This window comes from Atractosteus spatula, chromosome 3 (assembly GCF_055471065.1).
Source record: "Atractosteus spatula isolate fAtrSpa1 chromosome 3, fAtrSpa1.hap1, whole genome shotgun sequence".
Lineage (NCBI taxonomy): Eukaryota > Metazoa > Chordata > Actinopteri > Semionotiformes > Lepisosteidae > Atractosteus > Atractosteus spatula.
The window spans coordinates 5,687,922-5,712,785 of record NC_142708.1 but is presented as its reverse complement, the minus strand read 5'-3'; the positions used below and the strand labels follow the sequence as shown (position 1 = coordinate 5,712,785).

General features: G+C 40.9%; 1 protein-coding gene across 3 annotated transcripts in view; it reads left to right on the top strand.

The window, feature by feature from the left end:
* Nucleotides 1-24,864, top strand: part of atg10 (ATG10 autophagy related 10 homolog (S. cerevisiae)) — a 65,392-nt gene that overhangs the window by 8,401 nt on the left and 32,127 nt on the right. For 2 of the 3 annotated variants that reach the window (XM_088912214.1, XM_088912212.1), the window contains exons 2-3: nt 9,479-9,604; nt 9,761-9,883. In XM_088912214.1, the coding sequence (XP_088768340.1) occupies nt 9,479-9,604; nt 9,761-9,883 (249 nt within the window). Of the gene's footprint in view, nt 1-7,949; nt 8,030-9,478; nt 9,605-9,760; nt 9,884-24,864 lie in introns of those variants that run through there. The other variant, XM_088912213.1, reaches the window with a different exon arrangement.

The following is a 24,864-nucleotide window of genomic DNA, read 5'->3' as shown; positions in this document are numbered from 1 at the left end:
CCTCTTCCAGCAGCAACCTTAGTTTTTCCCAGGAGGTCTCCCATACAGGTACTGACCAGGCTCACACCAGCTGAGCTCCAGTGGGCTGCCAGCTGTGAGCCGCAGGGTGATATGGCTGCTGGCTTTAAGACCTGGGAACAAAGAGTACAAATTCATCTTATTCGTCGGTGAGTCGGTGAAGGGTTTGATTGTGGAATTGAGGGCTCGGCTGGCACAAAACCCCACCGGTGTGGGGTCACCAGGACCAGGATTGGGAAAAGTGCCGGTATGAGTCAGCCTGCTGATCAGGCCTTATGGGGGGGGTTGATCCGCTCATCGTTGTTGAGCAGCTAATGCAGTGCTCTGCTAACCTGCGCAGAATTGCCTGACAGCAAGGAGTTTTCTTTGGAACTTGACCCCCTTGGTCTGTGTAATCGCGATCTGGAATGGCCCTGTCTCCTGGGTGATTTAACTGGAGAGTTCAGCAGCTCCGAGTCAATGTACAATAGCGTGTGTTGGGTTGATACAGTGACAAACCATCCCGCTGGCCTGACTCCTGGCCTGCCTCGATGACTTCCGATACTAGATTGCCTCAGGATCAGCTCCAAGTTCAGGGAAGGGGGGGGCGTGCTTGCAGATTCAGGGCATTGTTCAGGAATTCAGGAAGCCTTTCTCCGTATTGCTGGCAACATTTTATTTAGCCTTGTGGCTTCCTCTGCTTTTGTGACTGTCTTTATCACCAGCTTTACTCTTGAACTGAACTGAAATATGAATTAAATATCCATCCATATTTTTAGTATAATAGTAATTCTGCTTGCCTTTTGCTAAATAGCAGTAGCAATAATTTTTGCTTTAGATGCATTCTGACTAAACAATGTCCTGCTGTTCTGAACGGTATTTCTGAAAAGTGAATTATAAAGACGCCTACTCTGTAAAGTTTGTGGCTGTGAGGTAATGTTTGAAGTGGGCCTTTGCAATGAAAGTTGAATAGATTGGACGCTTTATATTGTTTGAATTCTGTTGGCTGAACTGCTTTTGTGCATTGAGTATGTTGTCTTATGTATGGGATGGCCAATGTCCTGTCCTGGTGACCCAGTAGGTGTTATAGATCGCTGTTAAATCACCAATTTCTAAGGTAGAACTTGGAACAAGTGACCCCACACCGGTGGGGTTTTGTGTTAATCGCTTAAGAAGGTGGGAAGGTGTTCACTTGAGCTGCTTAGAGATAATTTGAAATATGAATCTTGGCACCCTTTAACTCTTGAAGATCCCATCTGCCCATTTCTGCACTGAAGCTGTTAACTTAATGAACTGATCAAAGCTCATGAGTTCAAAGTCCTTCTAAATTACAAATTGAATTATTTGAAGAGCTGCTGGCCGGTGGCTTTTCAGAACCAGTGTTGACCACCCTTGTGTTACACGACTTGGATCAGAAGAGGAGCGAAAATGTTCCATTTGGCTACTCATGTCTGTGTAGAGTATCTGACAACCTTTTCAAATGTTGAATTCATATCCACTTTGCTACAGCCCTGCAAGAAGAATGTAGGGGAAGTAACATATTTAACAAATCGTTTCTGCGTTTATGTCAACTACGTGTGCTGCAGTAAGCTATTTCAATACAAACCTCCAGTTGAATAACTCCTGCTGTAGTACTTGAGCCTTTTTTGGTTAAAATACAGGAGCAGCTGTCCCTCTGTTAGGAGGAGATGGAGTGAGAGGGTCCCGACATGGTGATTGACTGGCATGAGAGTGTAGATGCATTCCTGTTGTACATTAACGTTCAGTTAGCCAAGCTGACCTTTTGGACCCACATCCAGCTATGAAAACGTCACCCTTCTTCCTTCGGACTTGTACAGTGAACTGATCACTCAAACGGTCTGGCTTCCCCGTTTTAATTCTCCATCTGCCCGGTTGTTTTGTGTCTGATTATCCTTCCCCCCCCCACCACCCCTCCATCTAGTCCAGCGCAGCACCTTGATCTTGTGTTTTTGTGAGTGCCAGAGCATGCGTCCTTCATTCCTTCAGCGAGCCCTAATGCAGAGGAGAGCTGCAGATGTTTAAGGCCAGGAGGGCAGGACTCTGTTGTCATAACTGGGACCTGCTAGAACATGAGAGAAGCTGTGTAGCGGTGGTGGCTTATGCCAGGCTGTCTTACAGGACATGAAAAGGCTCATCCAGTTCTCTCCTGCGTCCAGTTGCATCTGTTCTGATGAGTTTTTGATGAGTTTTTGAATAAACCTTTTGAGTGTCAGTTTCTGTTGATTCTATTGGCAAGAAGACCTACTGGTAAGCAGAAGTGCATACTCAGGCTGTTTCACTGATCGCCCCGTGTTTATTGTCCAGAGCTGACCCATGCCTGGGACTGCCATGAGTTCCCCATTACCCGCAGATGAAAGTGTGCCCAGTGTCCCTGCCTGTTTGAACTCTTTATAAGTCAAATAAGGAAGTTGCGACCAACAGAAGGCCGTCTGGCCATTTGCTGTTCATCTGGTTCCTTGGAGTTAATTGATCCCAGAGCTTCATCCAGCTCCGTCTTGTAAGCTCTCTGTGAATCAGCAGCCTAGGGATGGCTTGATAACGGGTTCCATATGCCTGCTAGCTTTTGTTGTTCAAAGGGGCTTCCTCTGTAATGTCCAGAATCTGCCTCTGCTCAATACCAGCAAGCACCCTTAGGTTGTGCTTCCTGCTCTAAATCCACTGTCAGAAAAACACCCTAATTTAAAAAATCAAGCTTGACTCTTTTCTTGGGCTGACATCTCCCATGACGTTTTTTTTTTCTGTGCTAAAGCGATAGTGTAGGATAGTGGGTTTAGGAGAAAACCCTGATGAATTCAAACGTATAAATGCTAAGAAACAACTTGTAGAAAGTTCAGTTTTTCGGGAGTTTTTTCCCCTTTACACCAGTAACTTGAGAGAAGTTATTTTGTGATGTCACTGTCATTAAAGCCAAAGTCGGTGCAGTGGAGGGCTCATTACATTACTTGGCGGTGCTACGCATGTGGAATAAATCTGTTTGGTTTTCCCCGATCCCTGGCACACAACCTATGTGATAATGTTACATGGAAAACCTCACGAGAAAGTGCCTTACCGAAAAAAAAAAAGTTTTCTTGTGTTTCCTTGGAAAAACATTGCATTTAATCTCTTAAACTAAGCTTTCTGTGATTTTTTTTTTTAGTTTTCCCATAATAATCATCATCATCATCACTCTTTGCATTGTGATTCCATTGATCTGAATACTTAACCTTACTTCTGTCATGTATAGATAGTAGTTGTCTCAATGCTTCCAGGAAAAGTGGATTCTGTTGCATTCTTTTAGGGCTCCACCTTTAATTAGTTAGTTGTAACTATCTAGCCATCATCATTGCTATTAAGCTCCTAGAACAAATCATCATGTCTTAAAAAAACAGTGCAGTAAAATGTAAGAGTTATTGCTTGCAAGGTTTTTTCAGAGTTCACACATTGTTATTTTATGCATGTTAATGAACTCGGGTGATGCAGTGAGCCACTTTCTGCTGCCACAGTAAAGTATGCGAAACTGGGACTAGAAGTAAGTACACATTGTACTGTGGATTTTGAAAACTTTTGTAAGTATTAATAGCCATAACTTTAACTATTATGGGAAGTTTCAACATTTTAACTTTTAATGTAATCTTTTTTAAATAGAATTATGGCTTTGGAACATATCAAGACTTTTCTGTTTCAGCCTGTGTAAAATGAATACAAAACAAGCTCTTAATATCGGAGAACTTCTCCGTTTCTAAAACAAAGAGAAGATGTCCGCTGGCCTTATGACCTGCAGTCATTCCACCTACAGTATTTGGTGAATTTATTCTTGATGTTTTTTTTTTATTAATCAGTCACTGAAGTCCTTCAGTATTAACTTCACGGATTGCTCTTGCTTAAAGGCAGACCTTCTTATCTTCTTGTCTCTTTCAGATGCATTCTGTGAGTTGCTGTGTAATAGCATGTGAATAACTTCACACTGTGTGTGGTACCACATGTGCTTTGTTAACCAACATGTGAAATGCATTACAATAATGTGGAACTATCCTAAAATAGTTTATTTTATATAGTGTCTTTAACATCAGTCTCCATCATGGCCTTCTTAAACAATCCAGTTTTAAAGTGCTTGGCCATTAATACACATCAAGCCTGCAATAGAAGTAAATGTTGCTTTTTATTTTAAAATTGGCTTCTGCAATGAATAAAATTCCCTAGTAAATTTCAAAGTGGTAGCATGGTATCTTAAGTAAAATGCGTAAATTTAAAGCAAATGAACAAGTAAGGAACATACTGAAAAGAGAAGGAAAGAAACACAATGTTTCGGCTGTGTAGCCCTCTTCGGCACCACAGGCGAAAATTGTTTATTTTCTTCTCTTTTCAGCATGGAATAAACCTTTTCTTGTTCCTTTGCAGGCTACGTATGCTGATGCAGCTTCCTTCTTGAACTAAATTTAAAGCAAGTGAATTAGGATTTTAAAATAAAAGTTGTGACTAATACTCTTTTTTTTTATGATGAGGTCTGTCTGTTGTTGTGCCCCAAAGGTTACAAAATTGAGATTTTCTGACTATATTATAAAGTGTCAATACTTCAAAAGAAGAACTCGTCTTTGTGTTCCTTGTGCTCTGTGTCATTAGAGTCTGAAGGATGGGCTTGCTTTAGCTGGGTTTTTTGTGTTTTGAACATACTTTTTGAACATTTTTTTTTAAATGCCAAAGCAGTGAGAACATGGTGTTTGGCTTCAATGGTAAAATGATTCAGATGCATTTCAGTAACCTCTATGGTTTGCTTTATAAACCACTGGAATCACCACTTAACAGTACCCATTAAGACACAGGTCTGCATCAAGGGCTTATTAAAAATATTTACATGAACTATGTGGTGGCTATGATTGCCTGTCATGGCAATATCATGATAAGTCACAAGGCCCTTTTCAGGTCACGACTAGATTCTGTTAGTTTTTTAATTAGTTGAGTGGTCCGTAATTAAATTGGATAATGCCATGGAAAAGTTAAAGAGTGTTAGCAAATGCTGATTTGTTGTCATACAGTATTAAGGTCATTAAAACCCATCTCATGCTTCCTGTTGTAAGTAAACTTCCAATTAAACTAATGTAAAAAAATGTGTAATGTGTAACTTGGTTGTTGCATAATCCTAGTTCTGAATTATACTTGTATCTAGATTTCAGAGTGCAGAAAGCACACTTCTCGCAGAAAAGCCATGTGCACTGTGCATCTTGACCGCGTTCAGTTTTCCCCAGTTGTGCCCTTTTTCTTATAGATATGAAAAGAAAGTCGCAGTTTTAATCGTCTTCCTATTTCAATTTCAAGACTTAGTGATGAGTTTATGCTGGGCAATAGCATGAACCTCTGGAAACAAATGACCACAAGAAAGTTCCCTGTTCTTAATTTTGCAAATGTCAGGAATGGGTCGGTGAAAACCTCAATCTAGGACAGCCAGCAGCTATATCACTCTGCTACTCCAGTGAATATCACCTCACTGAGGCTCGGCAGGTGTGAGCCTGGCCAGTGCCTGGATTGGAGATTTCCTGGGAAAGCTGAGGTTGCTGCTGGGAGAGGTGTTATTGGGACCAGTAGGGAGCCCTCATCCTGTGGTCTGTGTGGGTCCTAATGCCCCAGTATAGTGATGGGGACACTATACTGTAAAAAAAAAAGGCACCATCCTTCAGATGAGATGTAAAACCGAGGTCCTGACACCCCGCAGTCATTAAAAATCCCAGGGTGTTTCTCGAAAAGAATAGGGGTTTTATCCTGGCGTCTTGGCCAAATTTCCCCCTGACCTTTACCATTTATGGCCTCTTAATAATCCCCATCTCTGAACTGGCTTCATCACTCTGTTCTCCTCCCCACTGAGAGCTGGTGTGTGGGGAGTGTACTGGCGTACTACGGCTTCCATCGCGTCATGCAGGTGGGGGTTTCACACTGGTGGTGGTGGAGGGGATCCCCATTACCTGTAAAGCACTTTGAGTGGAGTGTCCAGAAAAGTGCTACATAACTATAAGGAGTTATTATTATAATTAGGATGTGCAGAATGGTTTCATATTTAAGGTGCAGATCAAAACTAAAATATCTCATGCAGTGTCTTCTTTTCTGATTGTGTGTTCACAAAGTGATCGGATAATCTTATTAACTAATGTGCTTTTTTCTACAGTACCATAATCTTTTTCTCCTTCTACTTTGTTGTGCCGTTTTAGCAATGCAGAAACAATTTTGAGTTGTTGGGTGTGTGTATCATGGGTAGTCAGTTCTGATTGGGAGAATCCAAAGTCCAGTGCATCTTACAGGCCACCTTTAACCCATGAACCCTTTAAATATGGAAGAGTTTCATTTTATCCGCTCATAGGGGTTATTTCTGAAAATCCCCAATGCCAAGTAGTGATCAAGGATCGCATCTGGCTGTTCCTGGCTTAGTGAATCAATTAACTTACTAAATTGATCAAGACCCAGAAGTGTTTGAAGTCTTTAAAAATTGATGATTTACAGATGTAACTTGTAAGCCACTGGAATCTCTAGGGCCATAGATGTCTAACTCTGATAACTCGTTTCTGATTTTTGCACTTTTGCGGTACAGAAGTTATCCACTTATCATCAGTACCAATAATCAGTATGACTTAATTCTTGGATTTGCCAATAACTAGCCAACTATACTGTAGTACCGGCTTTCTTCTGACTTGGTCCCAGTGATTGTGCCATTTATCAGCTTACTGTATCTCTAGAAACAAACACCTGGGACATTATTGCCCTGGAAGTATGCTGACTTTTCCTACAAAGAGGCTCAGGCAAGTCAGGTTTGTTCATTGTTTTTGTTACTGGGTTTAAGGATCAGGCTTGAAACTTTAACAAACAAAGCTCCTTAATAAAAATACAAGTACAATAATAATTTAACATTAGCAATTCCGTGCAGAACACCAAGATTCTTTACATATAAGTGGGGTCCTACTTCATCCACCATTACTGCCATTAAACACAGCGGTTCGCCGGAGTAATGAGAAAAGACTTTACCATTTGAAATAAGGTGAAATGTTAAGAGGGCCAGATAGTATAGATTGTCCCAGACTAACACTCCTGCTCTTTGGAAGAAGACCCAAGAAGATTATCTCTAATGATCGAGTATCCAGGGCCTCAGTTGAACCTCTCATCTGAAGAGTGGCACCTCCTACAACAAACTGCCCCAGTTGCCCCGCTGGGGGCATTGGGCTGGAAATTATGGTCCAGAAGGAAGACTGTTGCTTCCAGCCATTTCAGGATTGTGACATCAGAACTGTGGGGGTTTAGTTGTGCTGTCATTGCGGGCTGAACCATAGCTGACACACATGAGATGCTATGAGGGAGCACTGAATTATGGGTAAAAATACGTCTGAAAAGTGCTTTGGTAGAATTCTCAAATTCATTGAGTTTAATGTTTCATGCTGTGCATTACGGCAATCCTTCTTTATGGTACACTACCAAGAAAAAAATATTACAAAAAGGACCTAAAGTCACGCTTACATTCCTAATTATATACCAGAAAACGTACCAGACATTGGTCACTGAAGGTAAAAATGGAGTAGTACAGAGTAATGTAAAACACAAAATAAATATATCCAAGTTGTCATTCATTGTTGAACCCTAATTGTAAATAAAACATTATGTACTGTGCATTATGCTAAACTAAAGAAATCAGCACAGACATGAGGTCTGATAGTAGAGGATTGCACAGTGTGTTGTATAAGCAAGGAAATTTCATCACTAACTGTCATTAATAAAAAAAAATTCCAGATTCTGTCCAGGTTTTCAGCTTGTGAAATTTTTGATGATCTGAGCCACAGGCTACGTGAAGAGAATATCAAACATTGCAGCAACAGTTCTAATGATAATCATTCCGACAGGGATAGAGGTGAACTCGGGACAAATGGAATGAGACTTTATTGTGTGAGAAGTGGTTCCAGACTATTAACGTGCATTGAAGACAGAGCGTCGGCAGTCTTTGCTTTGCGGCCGTGATCAGCTGTACTACAGGGTGTTCATTCATTAGGTGAGCAGTGTAGAGGTACGTTGGTGTACAGGGATTCCTGAATTATGCTTAATCGCGCTTTTATGGTAATAGGCTACAGGGAAAAATAATTACTTGTACCTGAACCCTTTCCGGGAGTGTGTGTGTTTGTGTGCGCCCTGTCTTGGACTAGCGTCCTGTCCAGGGTGTACCACACCTTGCGCCCGTTGCCTGCTGGGATAGGCTCCGGCTCTCCAGCAATCCGGTATTGGACAAAGCTGTTAGGAAATGGATGGATGACCTCTTTCCTTCTTGTGAACAAGGACAATTCTTCTGGTTTGTGCCTTGTCTGAACATAATGTACATGTAGCATTTCCATGCTCGCATTATAACTTCTGTATTTGCACCTCCTCTTCTTGGTTCTTGAACAATTTGTCACAGAGACCCTGAGCCAAAAGTAGTTTATAATCTATTGGAATAATGCCTTTATCCAAGGTGACATAAAGATTACAATTAGAACAATATACCATGAGTACAATACAAAATTGGAAAAAGCTAAGCTTTTGCATAATGCAGTTTCTGAAACTGTTGAAACTGTTTTAGATAGTTCAAGGAATAATACAGAAAATAATGCATTGCAACAAAAGTACAATAAATGCATTGAAGTGGGATCTGTACAATAGGCACTAGAAGGTTAAAGATGTTACAGCAAGATTGTTTATAAAGATTTAGAACCTTAAAGAAGTATTCGTACTGGTATGTGCGTTTTAGAATCACTTGTCTGGCTCCTGGTTTTAAGAAATATGCTCATCTATGTTTTTGAAATTGGATTGTAATGCTGAGTATTAGAGCAGGGGTAAGTGGGAGGTATTCCCACAGCTCGTTAATTGAATCTCTGGTGGAAGAGTTTAAGGTAGCTTGGGGGAGTAATCTAATTTGAAACCCTTTTAACAGTGGTCTTGGTATTTTGAGCCCTAACCTCAGCTGACGATAGGGTGTAGTGGTAAAAAGCCGACTTTCAAGACAAGAATATGGAACACATTCACATTTATTTACTGCAGCTGTTCCAAAGACAGCTCAACTGCCTGGCACCCTCCAGGCCTCTGTTGGAAAGAGAGCTACCCAGTAGAATTGTCTTCAAAGCTAAATATTTTACAACATGATGTAGCTCTCTCCTGCAGTGGCTGTTTTTAGCAGCCTCTATACAAGTTAACTTGCGTTTCTCAGGGTAGATAAGAAGATGAGGCACACAATCAGTAACTTTCTAGCTTCTCTGACTAATGTTTTGATACCCAAGAACACCCTTTCTTTCATGTTTTCCATCTTCTTATAGTCCCCCTCACAATCGTCCCCTTTAACCCTCGGTCTGCTCTGCCTTCCTGATGGCCTCCCAGGGTAATAGTAGCAGGCCAGCACTGATCCTGAGCCCACGTGCAAGCTGTGTATAGGCTATCTGTTAGTCTCCTATGCAGTTGCTGATGGGGCACCTGTTTTTTGTTTTTGTAGATGTCAGGTGAGCTGGAAAAAGCTCAGGATCTCTACCTGGAAGAGGCGGCTTTCCGACTGTTCTGCAAGCAGCTCGTTCTGCACTCCCAGGCTCTGGGTGATGGATGGGTCTGGGAAGACATGAAGGTACGTCGTGTGTACACTGCACTGTTAAAACAATCATTTCTTTCAATTACTGAACAATGTATGGCGAGGATTCAGCATCTGTGATACTTTTTTTTTTATGGGTGCCTGAAATAAAATGAGTTGCGCTCTTAAAGTGATCGATGGGTTTTACTGTAGGAGTCCGAAGATGGTTACCTGAAGAAAACTCTCCTAAAAGCTGGTGCGGTCAGCGCTCTCTGCAGGGACGGTGGCCAGAGGAGCCCCAGGGATGAGCCAGCCGAGCTGGAGCTTGAAGCCCAGGTAAGCTTCTGAAAATGCTCAGTTTGTAGGCTGTTGGAAAGGACAGCGGGTCTGAAAAGTGCTCAAAAGGTTTTGCCAGCGAGAGGATTACTTTTCTACAGCTTGAGAGTACCGCAATTGATTGTGCGCATCCACCGGTTTACAGCGTGTACCGCTGCTTTACCTGCATGAAAACACTTGTTGTTCTTGAGGACTTTAATGCGCCTGACCAGTGCGTCAGAAGTTGAACTGTGATTTATGCGTCTCCAGCAGGAGTCTCTTGACAAAACCTCTGTAGTCATCACAGTCTCTGGAGTCTTTGAGAGTCTTTGTGGTGACTTTAAAGGGCCTGGCGATAGCGGTCCACACACCGAGCAAGGCCATGCAGGGTCCAAACGTGATTGTTTTTTAAAAAGTGAAAATACAAAACACAACAGTAAAAAAAAAAATTAATAATTGACATCATCTTTCAATGTGTGCTAAAATGAGGGTGCATAGTTGTAATTAATAAAAGAAAACATTGCTTCTTCGGCTACCTCTGAAGAATCTGACATATTAACAGTGAAAAAAAATGCACTCTTTGAGAGGTTTTCTAGCACTTAGTTGTCCCTGTGATCTTTGTGTCATCAGGGACAATGGTGTTTAATTCCAGCTCTGTTGTTTTTAGTACAGGATTAGCTGATGTATCTTGTGGTTAGCAAGCTGTCAGATCAAAGGATGGTAACTCCCATAATAACATGAATTTTACTTTTTAATTTTTTTAATGCAATTGTTTTTTTTTCTGTAATACGCGGCATAATGTCGTCTTCCTCTACTACTTGGGAAGCTGCTGAGAAAGAAATTGAGAAATTAATATCTAGTACACATTGCTGTCCCTACTGAAATACTTATTTTTTCTGCTTCCATAACCTTTTCTCTTTTTGTTGTGTGTGCAGGATTGAAACTACTTTGTTTTTACATCTGTTCAGCGTTGTCAAATCCTAACACCGCTTAGACGTCCAGACTCTATAGTATGCATCTTTTTTTCATATCTCATCCCTGTCTTGTACTGTAGCTTCAATTATTAATAGAATATAGAAAATTTGCAGAGTGTGGGAACAGATGGAAGTCTTCCACCTCAATCATAATTCCCCTTTGCATACATTTTAAACTTTCACACCACTTGTCTACTGGGGGTGAAGAGGAATATTAAAGACCTACACAATGGAAGAAACTGGACAAGGAATATTCAGGACTTTTTTTTCCATCCCTTTCCTTTTGTGATGGAGACTTGGTCTGTGTCAGACGTCCTGTGCAGCATTAGTAGTCACTCCTCTGTACGTTCAAGAAGGTCTATTTTCCGGTGAACAATGGGGGAAAAATGTAAGCCATTATTGTCTCAAGGTGGTCTGGCATTCAGGCCTGAAGCCTTTTCATGGGGGCAGTTAGTGTGTGGCAGGGTATAGGCAGGCCGAGGGTATGTGGGCTTGCTGTGTAGAGCTTCGTTGGGGATAGGCCTGTATGATCTGAAGGGTTGTAATTAATACCAGTCCTTAGAGAAACGCACGTGACCATTAGATTTGTGGTCAGCAAAATAGTGAGTAACACGTTTGGGTTTTTGCCTACTGAACGGATTAAATTATTTTGATTAGTTCTCCCCCGTAACCTAAACCCTAGGGGCAGCTGCAGGTTTTTTTTTATTGTTTTTCTCTATACAGTTCTCCCCTCTTCCTTATGATACAAACGAGGAGGCCTGAGCAAAAACTTGAAAAGGAAAAATCTGTGCGTTTCTCACACATTGTACCAATTATCTGGAGGAAGCTCTGAGAGAGCCTTTAACTAAATCCTACAATTTATATTTGAGCTCGGTTTAATGCTGGAAAATCTGGCTAATGCTGGCATATGTTTTTATGTGCCTGTTTTTGCATACTTGCTTGTGTGTGCACGTTTTACATATGGTTTATACGGGTTTGATATGTACATATTTCCCATGCAGGGCTCTTTTTGAATTTTCTGTATTCATAGTTAAAATAATTGCGCTTTGCCAAAAAAAAAACAACCCATAAAAGTCTGTATGTGGTTCAGAATTATTTCCTTCCTCATCCACAGCAGAACTGATGTGATTGATACCATTTTGTTATCTGACTGACGACGGGCTGTCTGATTGTCTGTCACAGCCTTGTAGATTTTTCCTGTTCTTGTAACCAGGGCTGATCATGCATTTCTTGAAATATATTATCAGCATTTTGGGACTACAGGACAGTACTGTAAATATTTGGTAGCATGTCGGCTTCACCACTTGCATTTCAATTACAATGTCGGTAAATGTGTCTGGTTTGAGGAATAAAAGAGTTTTGTCTAGTGCTTCCTCTGGGGCACTGGCTTTCTGGATTCATTAATGACCATCGCCAGTGACCACAAGGGACACGTTTCATTCCTGTTGAAATTCTGGTCATATGTGAGTAAGGGGGCAGGTATTTTGTTGCTTTATCTCAACTAGATTGTAACTTGGACGATATTATTAATGACAATGTAAAACATTCTGTTGAGAGCGCTTTGTCGTCTGCCACATGAATGTTAATTTTCCCTGCACTTGTCATCCCTTAGCAAAAGCAACAATAGGTCAGGAAATTGATTTCTATGTCTGACAGGCCGGACTTATTAGAATCATCATTTTTTAATAATCTGCGTCCACCTCCATCCAGCCTAGTAGCGTGCAAATCTGTTAAGAAATTCTCTTCACTTTTGTAGCTGTGATCTGAAATGCTTAACCGCAGAATCCTGGAAATAAATCTCAAAATGGACAACAGGAATTCATTTTGCTAGAGAGAGTTCGGCTCATGCGATTGATTTAAAATCGTAAGAGATAAACATCACCTGGTTGCAAATTTTGAAAAACGTTTTTTTTATTCCATCGTGCTGGCCCATCTGAGAAGAAGCTGGTGGACAACCTGGCAGGTTGTCCAAGGAGTTTGCACCAGTCAGGGATTTTCTGAAATGAATGAGATTTTTTCTTATTTGAGCTCTGCAAAGGATGTTTTCTTGGATGTGTTTGTCTGAGGGCTTTTTCGTTTCCAGATTCTCACAGAATGAGTGGCATGATTCCCCATTGCCAGAATCTGGCTCTTTCCAACCTAGAATACTGGGCAGTTTCTTGTGAGAGGGAAGAAATGTCATAATGCAGATAACGGTGATGCTCAAGACTCTACAGAGGTGTCCACTGTAGAAGGATACCCGGCCCTTGTCCTGGAGGGCTTGTGTGCCTGCAGGTTTTCAAGATCTGTTTTAAGTACCTGGATGGTAACTTAAAGTTTTGAAACTTGTCCAGTTAAGGAGGATGGAGCTTGTTAAGAGTGGACTTGAAATGAAAACCCGACCAACCCTCGAGGACTGGGGTCGGACACCCCTGCTCCAGTGTAAGGGCTGTTTGTTTAATATCCTCATCCAAACCGATGTGCAGGACTGAGCAGCCGCTACAGGAAACTTTTGGTCGAGGTCGTTGCTGCTGAAGGAGATTTCTCAAGTTACTACATCTAAAGGTTCACATACTTTTTCCAGCATAGACAGTAAATGTTCAAACAATGTGTTCGATACAGACAAGAAAAGTACAGTTGTATTATTTATTTCAGTTTGTGTTTATGTATTATTATAATGTAGATGAAGATCATATCACGCATGAGGAGCAATTAATGCAGCAATACAGATGAAAGGGTTCACAAACTTTTTCTCACAAGTGTATTTTGATACAATTCCTTATTCTTAAAATGACACTGGGTTGTACAGTGGTTTGTAACCCTCAGAGAGCACATCGGATCTACTGTACATACAAAGTTGGATAGCTTCTTCAGTGAGCTAGTGCCTTTTTCTTCCACTCCACAGAGCGTAAGTGCATTGCAGACTCACTGAAATGTCCTGGAGCCTTAAGGAAACTGCTTTGTAAATCTGCCTGGGACTATGAGTTTGAATTATGTACTGTTGGGGAAACGTGTCTGCTCAGGTCTCGCACACGTACCCAGAGAGACTATGCACATGTGGCTTATCTGAGGCATAAAATCTCCATTTTTGGGGGTAAGCTGAATGTTTGTATGATGACATACTATATTACCGAAGAATTCCTACAGCTCGTCATCACTAATTAAATTTAAGAAATAGGTTCTTAAAAAGAGCTCAACCCCACCAACGAAAGCACAGCTCATTTGGACTTGAACTTTGCTTCCTTCATAGATGAAGGGGTCCAGCATCCTGGGTGTGATCTGAGGCAGGGGAGCTTTCTGTGTGAAGCTTGCATGTTCTTCCCATGTGTGTATGTGCGCCCTCCAATGGGCATTAAATGTATTGCTACAAAATAAACATTAAAATGCCCCAATAATTACTAACTGCGATTATTGTACTAGTTCAAAGCCACTTCCAAGAAAACATGCAAAATTCTAAACTGCCTTCTCTTTGCACCAAGTTTAAGATTTATACTTAACTATATTATAGATTCGCAGTTCAAAGTGTCAAATTTAGTAGGGAATTCAAATTTATACTTATTTCTATATTATATTTGTACTTATTAAATTAAATACCCAAGAAGTACAAGTTTATCTAGCATGCTAACAAGAACTGCTGTGAAGCTGAATTCTATTTTTTGGTGGATGATCATAAGCAACCACAGCCCTCCTGTTTGCACTTGGTGCCAATTTGGGATTCGAGGACTGACTGTGAAAATTAGTTTAAAATTCAGGTTTTCTTACTTGTATCCCATTTTTTTTATACATCACAGGATTAAATAATGTAATAAGAGTATTTGAACTGTTAGTGTTAGATGTTTGTAATGTGGTATCCGTACATGTTTCCAAAACAAATGAATTTTTTCTTCTTTGCTTCTTGTCTGTCATCATGTTACTGTTCTGTGAAGACTTTTTGTTTGATAAGGTAATTGTGGTTCCACAACCCATCATCAGGCTCATGACTTCTGCTGGATTTCTCACTTTGAAGTCTTTGACATGTCAGAATTATTTATAGAGGGTATATAAAATAATTCAGGGGCTGTCCAATTAGCACAGCCAAAATATACCATGTGCTGGCCTGCTTCTCTACCAATTTCATGGCTCTTATTTTTAAATGTGGTTTCTTATTCGTGCATCAGACCAGAAAAATCTGTCTCTATTGATCTAATGATAACAGTATGAGGTAAAAGACTAATGGACGTTTTCAGTGATCAACGTGCAGGTTTTTTCCTGGCATGCTGACATTACGATGCGAGTTCTGAAGGGATTTTCAGAGCAAGGTAATGCTAATGGGAATCTTAAGATTAAAAGTATTTAATAACATAACGCAGGTCGCAGTTGGCTTAGTTCTGCGCAGCCCAGTGGCACAGTTTCAGCATCCCGGGTTCAAGTCCAGCTTGCAGCTCTAGTCTGTGTTGAGTTTGCACTTTCCCCAAGTGTTCACATGGGTTTTCGGGCAGTTTCTCCAGGTTCCTCTTACCTCCAACCCCACAAACACATGTGGGTTAAATATGATTGGCTACTCTAAACTAGCCCCACTGGAAGGTGTTTCAAAGGGATTTTATTTAATGGTGATGGTGGGGTGTTGTACTGGCTGCGAGACTATAAATTGCAGATGTTAAATGGCTTCTGGAGACATTGGCCCTGCTGTGAGGTGTGGAAAGTATATGATAAGCTATGGTGAAATCGTGGCTCTGCGATGGACTGGCGTCCCACCCAGGGAGTATCCCGCCTTTCAGCCATTGCTTGCTGGGATAGGCTCCGGCCTCCCCATCCCGCAACCCTGTTCTGGATAAAGTGCTTAGCAGATGGATGGATGAGCACAGTGGATCGCCTCCCCATTTCTGTGACCTTATCGATGTTCTGAACTCTCAGCCAAATGTACAATAACCTATGTGGGCAGTTACTGTGATTAGAAATACAATTGATGCTCATTGAGAGAACTGTATAACTTTCAAAATAACAAATCAAACCTAAATTCAATACACCTCCATCCTCTTACGATGGAGTCAGTTTTAGGAATTGTAATTATTTATCTTGTTTTATTGACATGAAGGAAAAACGGTGCTATATTTCAGACCTGAATCTCTCCCTGGATATTAATAACCTATGTTACAACAGACTTGGGATGAAAGCATGTTGTCTTATGTGCAGACTACTTTCTAGAACTGGAGTTAACACGTACTACATGCTGTGTGATGACTTACCACATCCTACACTGAAATATTTTTCCCATTGCTACTCTTAAAAGTCTGGGCAGCAGGTAAGTCAGATTAATGCCAGCTGTTCATAGGTTTGTGGTGAATGTTTCCACCTCAGGCTTGTTAAAGTCATGGTAAAAAAAAAAAAGAATTGAGCAGCAGGTCTTTGCATTTCAGACAATCTGTTTATCATCTCGGGTGAGTGGAAATGTGGAAATGGCAGAGAAAAATATAGAAGAGTGTGCAGTGCTGGTTTGCATGGTATCCCAGCAAGTCCAGGTTTATGGAAAGACTGAGGAAATGCAATTATGTTGTTGAAGGTGGAAGCATCTTTAAAAGCGCCTGTCTGAAACGAGCAGTCATCAGTAGGGAACCCACACAGCATGGTGAAAGTAGTAAGACACTTTTAATCTTTTTCAATGACCCCACTGCCTAAAAATAATAGTGTTTGGACCGCGACCAGGGCTGCTCCTTCTCCTCTGCAACACCACCTCTCCATCCTGATATGATTAAATAAAAGTCACATTGTGACGCTTTATACAGTGTCACAGAACCCGGAGCCACCCGGCCAGCAACGAGCGCAAGGCAGAGTTCACCCTGGAGAGGGCGCCAGTCCATTGCAGGGCAAGTGCAAGCCAATCACACATGGGGACTATTTGGAGGCCACGGTAAAGGCCGAGGGGGGAAATTTGGGCCGGAGACTGGGAGAGAAATGCCCGGGGATCTTTAATGACCACAGCGAGTCAGGACCTCAGTTTAACGTCTCATCCGAAAGATGGCGCCCACTACAGTATAGTGTCCCCGCCACTATACCGGAGCATCAGGACCCACACAGACCGCAGGGTGGGCGCCCCCTGCTGGTCCCACTAACACCACTTCCAGCACCAACCATAGCTTTCCAGGAGTCTCCCCTCCAGGCACTGACCAGGCTCAACCCTGTGAGCTTCAGTGGGCTGCCAGTTGAGAGCTGCTGGGTGATATGGCTGCTGGCCCAAGTATGTTGTATGTTTGTTAATTGACTACTTTTCTGTCCTGTGGGAAAGAAGGCTGATGTACTGTAAGTGGCCTTACAAGAGTGTTGGTACTGTATATTGCTGATGCCAACAGCAGACCTGGCTAGCTTCAGGGTGATGCTGGTTTCAATATATGGTTATTTCATAAAACAATCACATATCACAGTTAGCAGTAGCAAGGTGACAGCCTAATAACTTTAGTTTTGTTTACTTTTTAAATAATTTCTTAAAATGACAAAACATAGTGTAAAAATTGCTGTTGATTTTTAGGTGTACAACACTGTGAATTTGCTTGAAGAGCATCTAGAGGATCTGGTAACAGAAGACCAAGAATTTTCACTTTGCAAAAGCATGCGTCTTTAAATAAACACATTTTATGACTGTGATGTTGCCCCCTAGGTAATTTTTCTGTTTAACTTGCTAATAAAATGTTTTAAGATGCACATAGATTGAGTGTACAAATTGAAACAATTTGTTATGTGTTTAATTCTCTCCATAGATATTCCATATTTGTGCGTGTAGTTGTTCGGGAAGTCGCACGCTGTGTCTGACATCTTGATGTCTCAGTGGGAGAGTTTGGGACAGTTGACTTGGTTCGTCATGCCTTGGAAATGAGGCTGACTGTGACTAATGCTTAGTCTAGCTGGTTTGATGTAAACAGGTGCATGCTTGATATAGTGAAGAGAATCGGTAGCCCAAATATTTAAATTTAAAACAAAGCAAGCTGATCATTTCAAAATTACAACTCAGACTGTTCTAATGAGAGGACATTAGTAATGCACTCTCCAACAAGCTGATCACCAGTGTTCGTCCAACACTGCTGACATTGGATTGTCCAGATGTTTGTGTTCTGCCTCTGTTATGGAAAATTCAGATGAAATATTGTGGTGTTATTGGAGTCTGGCTCACAAACAGTTTACCAAATAGTGATATTTATAGGGAAGTCTTCATAGTATAGGGTAGTTACCAAAGACCTGTGAACACAGTGTGAATGAAATGGTGGTGTCTCATAACTATAATAATGTTACTGTCCTCTTGGAAAAATGTAGGGGGGGAAAAAGCACTAAATCTGTATGCAGATTCTGAAACATCTCATTTAATTAAAATTTTTTTCGTCCATGAAGAAATGTTGAGCTTGAAAATGTAATTTCCAAGTGTCTCCTAGAGAAAGCTGCTTGGTTATCTTTTGAGCAATTAAACACTAAGTGATTTACTATTTTTTTTTTTCGGCAAACTGAAGAGAGAAAATTATTTTTTGTTCTAACATTCTGTAGAACACAACAATTCGTAATTGCTTTAAAGTACTTTTAAAAATGCAGTCCAGATAAAAACAATCAATTACTGCTTCATTTCTGATTCATAAGAGAGAGTGAGAGTTGCTGAAAAAATCTAAAATGTATTAAAAGTCTTTTATCATCATTCTGGTCATGCATAGTGTCCCCAGACCTCAATAATTATTTTAGTGCTGCAACGATACACAGTGTACATTACCCATACTACAGATTCCAGGACTTTCCTCATGCTTTTTATTATTATGTAATAATAAAAACATAATTTAGAAATGATTAGGCCCAATTATATAATAATAAAACATATTTTGGAGTCAGTCCATAAGCCATTATCTTATTTCTAACATTAAAAGTTGTACCTCTAGATCTTAAGATTTAGTGCAGTTGGCATCTGTTAAATATTGGTCTTTACATCAGTCTGAGAGGTTGAGATTTTGTACTGTTTTGGCGGTTGGTTTCGTGTTGTCCTTTTGATCTTGAGCCAGCCTTACCAGGTGTGAAATAAATGCATTTATACCAGGACTCTATCGGCATGGTAAAATGTTCTGCATGAATGGGGTGTATATACAGGGTCTTGTTGGAGAGTAATGCTGGTGCCAACTTGACAAGAAATGTTTCTGTAAACAGATTCTCAGCCCTTTCAAACTGTTTTTTCTTTCATCAGATTCGTTATGGTGCACTAAGCCCTATAGAACGGACTTGAACCCTTTTTTTGCTAAAAGCAGACCCCAGACATCTACCTATGGGTTGTGGTACTCCAGTATTGATCCATTGTTGTCAACTTCACTATTTAGTATTATGGTATAGTACAGTATGTAGAAATTTTTAATAAACTTCAATCTGAAAATTCAAATGAATTTTTAAAACTTTATTTGTAAAATTTATTATTTGACTAACACCTAAAAAACAATAGGGACCACAGTAATCAAAATGAACACTCCCGAATGCCTACGACACCTCCACCAATTTTGGAATCTGCTGTAAGAGACGATACCGATCAGAGGATGGTCGCTTGCAGAAACCCAAACTCATTACAAACGTGGCGATTCTTTCCGTTGTAAGCGATATCCGTGGGATCGTTGCAGTACCCTGCAGAGAAGAACAATTTTAAGTGTACAGGTCCACAAAACTGGTCTCTTCCTGGATTGAGTTTGCTGTAGTGGCTATGAGCTATGTGCTTGGCAAGGGGGTTTGTCTGACATTTGCATACCCAGGTGCGTGTGAAGGTATATGGGAGACTACACGTCCGATGTTAAAGGTTGTGTGGCCTTAAATACTTACAGTATGTTACAGTTAGCTGATTTGTTTTCATGTCTCGCTCTCCATTCTGCTGCTAAGTTGGGTTTTATAAATATGCAAATGTGTCTGTCTCAAGTGGCACTCCTGTAATTTGCCATGTGGAGGGTGGATTATTTCAGATCTCAGACATTGTTTCTGCCCTTGGATGGTGCAAGAGCCAGCTTTGCAGGTACATGTCTATACGGCTTCCAGAAATAAGAGTGTTAAAAGAATGCTGGCTGCAGCCAGACAGGGAACTCGGTTTCCTATCATTCAGTATAGCATCCTTCATTAAAATATACAGCAGCATGTTTTATAACCTGGGTGCCTTTTACTTTAGTTAGGATAACAAAGGGGGTGAATAACATGGTTTCCCCACTTTCCGGAGTGTGAACTGCAGGAGTCTGTTTTCATTGCCTTGGTTTGTTCTGGTTGAGTCGTGCTCTATGCAGTCATTAGAGGATCACTTGTGCTGTGGTCATGAGATCATTGTAGGACTATTTGTTTTTATAGCAAGACCCCCCTCCTTTTTCATACACTAAAAAGCAAACCACATTGCCCTTTTTTAATGTTAGGATATTTTCACAGTGACTTAATCCCTTTTGAAGAAGCCAGGGTTTCTGCCTAAAAAATAAAACGGAGCTGTTTTCTCCTTGATACAGCTGAACAGTTTGTTTTTTGCCTCGCAAATGCTCTGTACATTTTTGCTCTCTCCTGCATTCCTCCACATATTTCAGGCTGTTAAAGAGCACAACAAGCACGTCTGCTGTTAATGGGTAGCAGGGTTCTTGACGTAAGGCCACTGGAGGAGACGTTGATGACAAACTGATGTTCGCCGCTAGCTGGTGGATGAGAAGGCCGTCTTGGAAAACACCCCAGATAATCAAACTGTAAACTGGCTCGGGTGATGGTTTTCAGCTGCATGTGGCAGCACGTAGACTGGAAGAGAGTCCTTTCGACAATTGTTTAGGGAAAAAAAATGTTCCAAAAGATCTGTGCAAGATTAGCAAAACCAAGTGTTCTTTTTGCGGCTTCCTGTTTTGGAATCGGAATGCTTTTCAGGGTACGCAGAATGTCTCGGTTTAGAGAAATCTGGCTGGGTTAACCCTTCCAGCACACAACCCACAGAAGTGGAGACCTCGTTTTCTTGTATGGAGGTCTCATATACAATTCTCCTTTCAACCGTACAGGGACGACAAAGTTAAAATAGAATATAGATTTTATTTCTGGGTAATTCCATGCCTTGTGTGTGATAATATTAGAATAGGAATGGAGGTAATGCCATGGACTGACCAGATCAGAACAGACCAACTGTCCCACGCATCTTTATTGATGAAGTAATGAAGGCAGCTAAACTAAAACATATGGTCGATGCACCAAGGGGTTCATCAGGAGAGGAAAAAAGTAGAAAATCTCAAATTTGACCAAGTTAGTTGGTATATTTAATTCCAGTTGAGCATACATTTTACACACTGCAGAAGAACTGAAGTCAGAACACCCCAAGAACTCAGTGTGGCTGCAGCAGAGTAACTGATTACATAGAAAATACGGTGAAAGTGGATATACAGTAGGACATCATTCAGTTACCTAAAAACTCACATCTACCTTCATGTAAAAGTTTCCCAATACATGTGATTGCTTAAAATGACTTGATTGAATGTATAGTGTGTTTTTTTCTCATATAATCAAGTTTTATTTGTTTACCAAAAATAAAATGCACATTATATCGTATTTATCTCTGAACACAGATGCTTGACTGACGAAGCAAACATAAGCTTCAGCTTAGCCTTTTTTGGTGTCCCAGTCCTTTTTGACTGAGACAGGGAGTGTGTCCTGTACAGTACTCTTGTCTGCCATGCTTGTGTTTATTTTTCCTTCTCTTATCCCGTCAGCATCCAATTCCAAATGATGTTACCACAAAAGTAGCTCGGGTTCGTTAAAATGGAAGTGTTCAATCGCACATACCGTTCGTTTTAAAAAAAGCTATCTCTGTCTGTTTTTTTCCCCCCATAGGCTGGCATGCCTTCCTGTTTTCTTTGTGGTACTACTGTAAAGAAACCTGAGCCCTACATGCAAACTCCTGATCCCTCGGCTCCAAGCTCTTGCCACCGGAAGAAACGCCCTGTTGCTTTTCCTCTAGATCTTGTCCTGCTCAGGGCACAGCTGGGGAGCTGTGCCAGTTTACTCTATGGCACTTTAACCTCACCACACTGGCTTCAGCAAAGCCTGAATGCCATGCAAACGCTACCTCAGAGCTCCTTCGAAAATCCCCCCCCCCCAACATAATAATGACTGTCATTGATAAAGTGCCTTTCTAAACCCAAGGATGCTGTACAGTATGTATTGATAAAGAAAAAAGACAAAAAAGTACGATATCAACTGAAAAGAATTAAACGAACATATACAGTAGGTTTATAAAGATTGACTGCAGGGCATTCAGACATACTGTAGACTCTACTAAAAAGATGCGTTTTGAGTTTGGATTTGAAGACAGTCGAAGAATATGTCTCTCGTTTAGTTTGAGGAAAGGCATTCTAAAAACTGCACAGCAAACCTTTTTTGCTCGTCTCTTGTACAGTTTATCAGCATCTGGCCAAAAATGCCTTATGGCCGTAGTTTCCACCCCTAGTACTGTGGTACTGCTCTGTCTACTGGTCTGGGTTCTAGCTGAGCTCTTAATCAGTGGTGCTAATTGATGCTTTTAATTGATCTTCTTGCTTGTTGAGGTTTTTGGTTAAATGGTTTCTGCTCTCAGTCTGGAGTTTAAAAAATCCCCTTTGTTTCCAACAACCTCTGCTCACAGAACATCAAGCAGTCTCACCTTAAGTTGCTTACCCTTAATTCTGAGCGGGTATTAACAGGCAATTAATTAAAGAAGAAGAATGACAATGTGCAGTATAAGTCAGTGAGACTGACACAGCTGCACAGATTGTGACAGCTGAATGAGGGCGCTTTGGAAGCTCAGAAATTGGTAGTGCTTTGATGACCATTACAAAACATATTCAGTAGTTTTAGAGCTAAACACAAATTTAGTAATATCCCCTCCAACAAAAAATTGAAATCAATTAGCTGGCAACTGAGCACTCAGCTAGAGCGAAAAGCAGAAGAGACAGCAATCCCCCAGGACCAATGTAGGGAACCACTGTGTTAATGTGATTTTGTGGAGATTTGGGGGTGGGGTTGAAATTGGAGTTTTTCATAAAATTTAGAAGATTAGTTGTTAAGTTTCTATTTCATCTGTACCACCATCCCACATAAGATCAGGCTTGACCTGGATATTTAAAAAATGATTTGCATTCATGCCAAAAGTAAATCAGCTTCTTCCAGTATGTTTTTCTTGAAAGCCCTTGTATTAGCAGCTATATCGCCCTGCAGCTCACCACTGGCAGCCCACTGAAGCCCCGCAGGTGTGAGCCTGGCCAGTTCCTGGATGGGAGTTTTCTTGGGAAAGCTAAGGTTGCTGCAGGAACAGGAGTTAGTGGGGCCAGAAGGGGGCGCTCACCCTGCGGTCTGTGTGGGTCCTAATGCCCCAGTATAGAGATGGGGACACTATACTGTGAAAAAGGTGCCCTCCTTCAGATGAGACATAAAACAAAGGTCTTGACTTTCTGTGGTCATTAAAAATCCCAGGGCATTTCTTGAGAAGAGTAAGGGTTTTAACCCTGGTGTCCTGGCCTTTACCAGTCATGGCCTCCTAATGACTACCATCTATGAACTGGCTTCATCACTCTGCTCTTCTCCCCACTGGAAGCTGGTGTGTGGGGAGTGTACTGGTGCTGCCATTGCATCATTTAGTTGGACACTACACATTGTACCTTTACCGCACTTTGATTGGAGTGTCCAATATATAAGTGTAAGGAATTATTGTTAATTATTATTAGTCTCGCAAGGTTTGATGTATGAGGGTATAATCTTAAGCTGAGCCTGATTTTGGCTCTTCATAGTGACCTTCATAAGGCTCAAAGGAAACACTTTTTAGGGAAAAAGACTTAGAAGTCTTGACTGACCTTAAAAGCTCAGAGCTTTTTACAGCTGACCAGCAATACAATACTACAGTACTTTTCTGGTTTCATAGGATTGAAGGGCTGAATTTGGTGCTGCTGCATGGATCCTAATTACATCTAGAAACCTTGTTGCACATGGAATGGTTACATATCCTCTGTCGGATGTGTGTGCGTTAATCCCATACTTTACACAGAGTTAAGGTAAAAAAAAAGAAGCCCATATTTACAGGAGTGAAAATGGTGATAAAGTGGTATTAAAATACAGGCTTTTGAGCAGAAAATAATCTTGTGATCAGTCCGTCGACTACCCCATAATCCAGAATAGCTAGGTCACTCTGGGCAAAGCGTTTAGTACGAACTTGATGTAAGGCTCTGCTCTCAATTAGTACCAGATGTGCACCAACATTTTGATAACCATCTGGAATTAAAGATCACTTCACCAGACACCCTGGTCTAAGACTGTACATCATTTGGCCGAAGCCTGTCACTGTGTGAATAGACCTCGATCCAGAACAAGTTTTATTTAAATAATGAATATCTGATCCGTTCCATTATTTATTTATTTTATTTTAGTCCTTAACAGATCCAATATCTTGTGCCCCATCTACAGCAGTCATAACAGGAAACGATCCTTATCTTTAATAACTCTGGAAAGTATTCCCTAACTGTTTTGTTTTGTTGAATCAAAATCGAATTCCGCGGACAGCTTTACAAAATGAAGCATGGTGTAATTCTGCTAATTATCTGAACCCCTCCCCTACCACAAAAATTACTCTAAGCCATATATTTAATATAATCCCTTTCCTTCACTGGAGTCATTTAGAGTAATCCGGAGGAGTTTTCTGGAATTGAATAAACCACCTAATAATCAATTAATAGGTTGTGTCCAGAATTAACACTATTTGACAACTCAAAGGGAGAAAAATCCAGTGGACCCGTCTCCATTTTAAAGTAACACCCATAGCGGATTGCAGTCTCCACAATACGTGATATGTTCAAGAATTTGTGTAGAAATAATACGTCCTTGTATGATGTCGCTCGTATCTTTTGTTTCTAGTGTGTGAATTTCTCTTTCATTGTTTTTGATCGTGTAACGTCCCTTTTAACGTAAACATGGCTCATTCCATTAATCGCAGTCCAAGACAGAAAACTGTGAAGGAACCAGCGATATGGTTTCTCACACCCCCTCTTACTGCAGGACTTGTTTTTTTTTTGAGAAAGAAGTAAATAAAACGTTGGAGAGCAA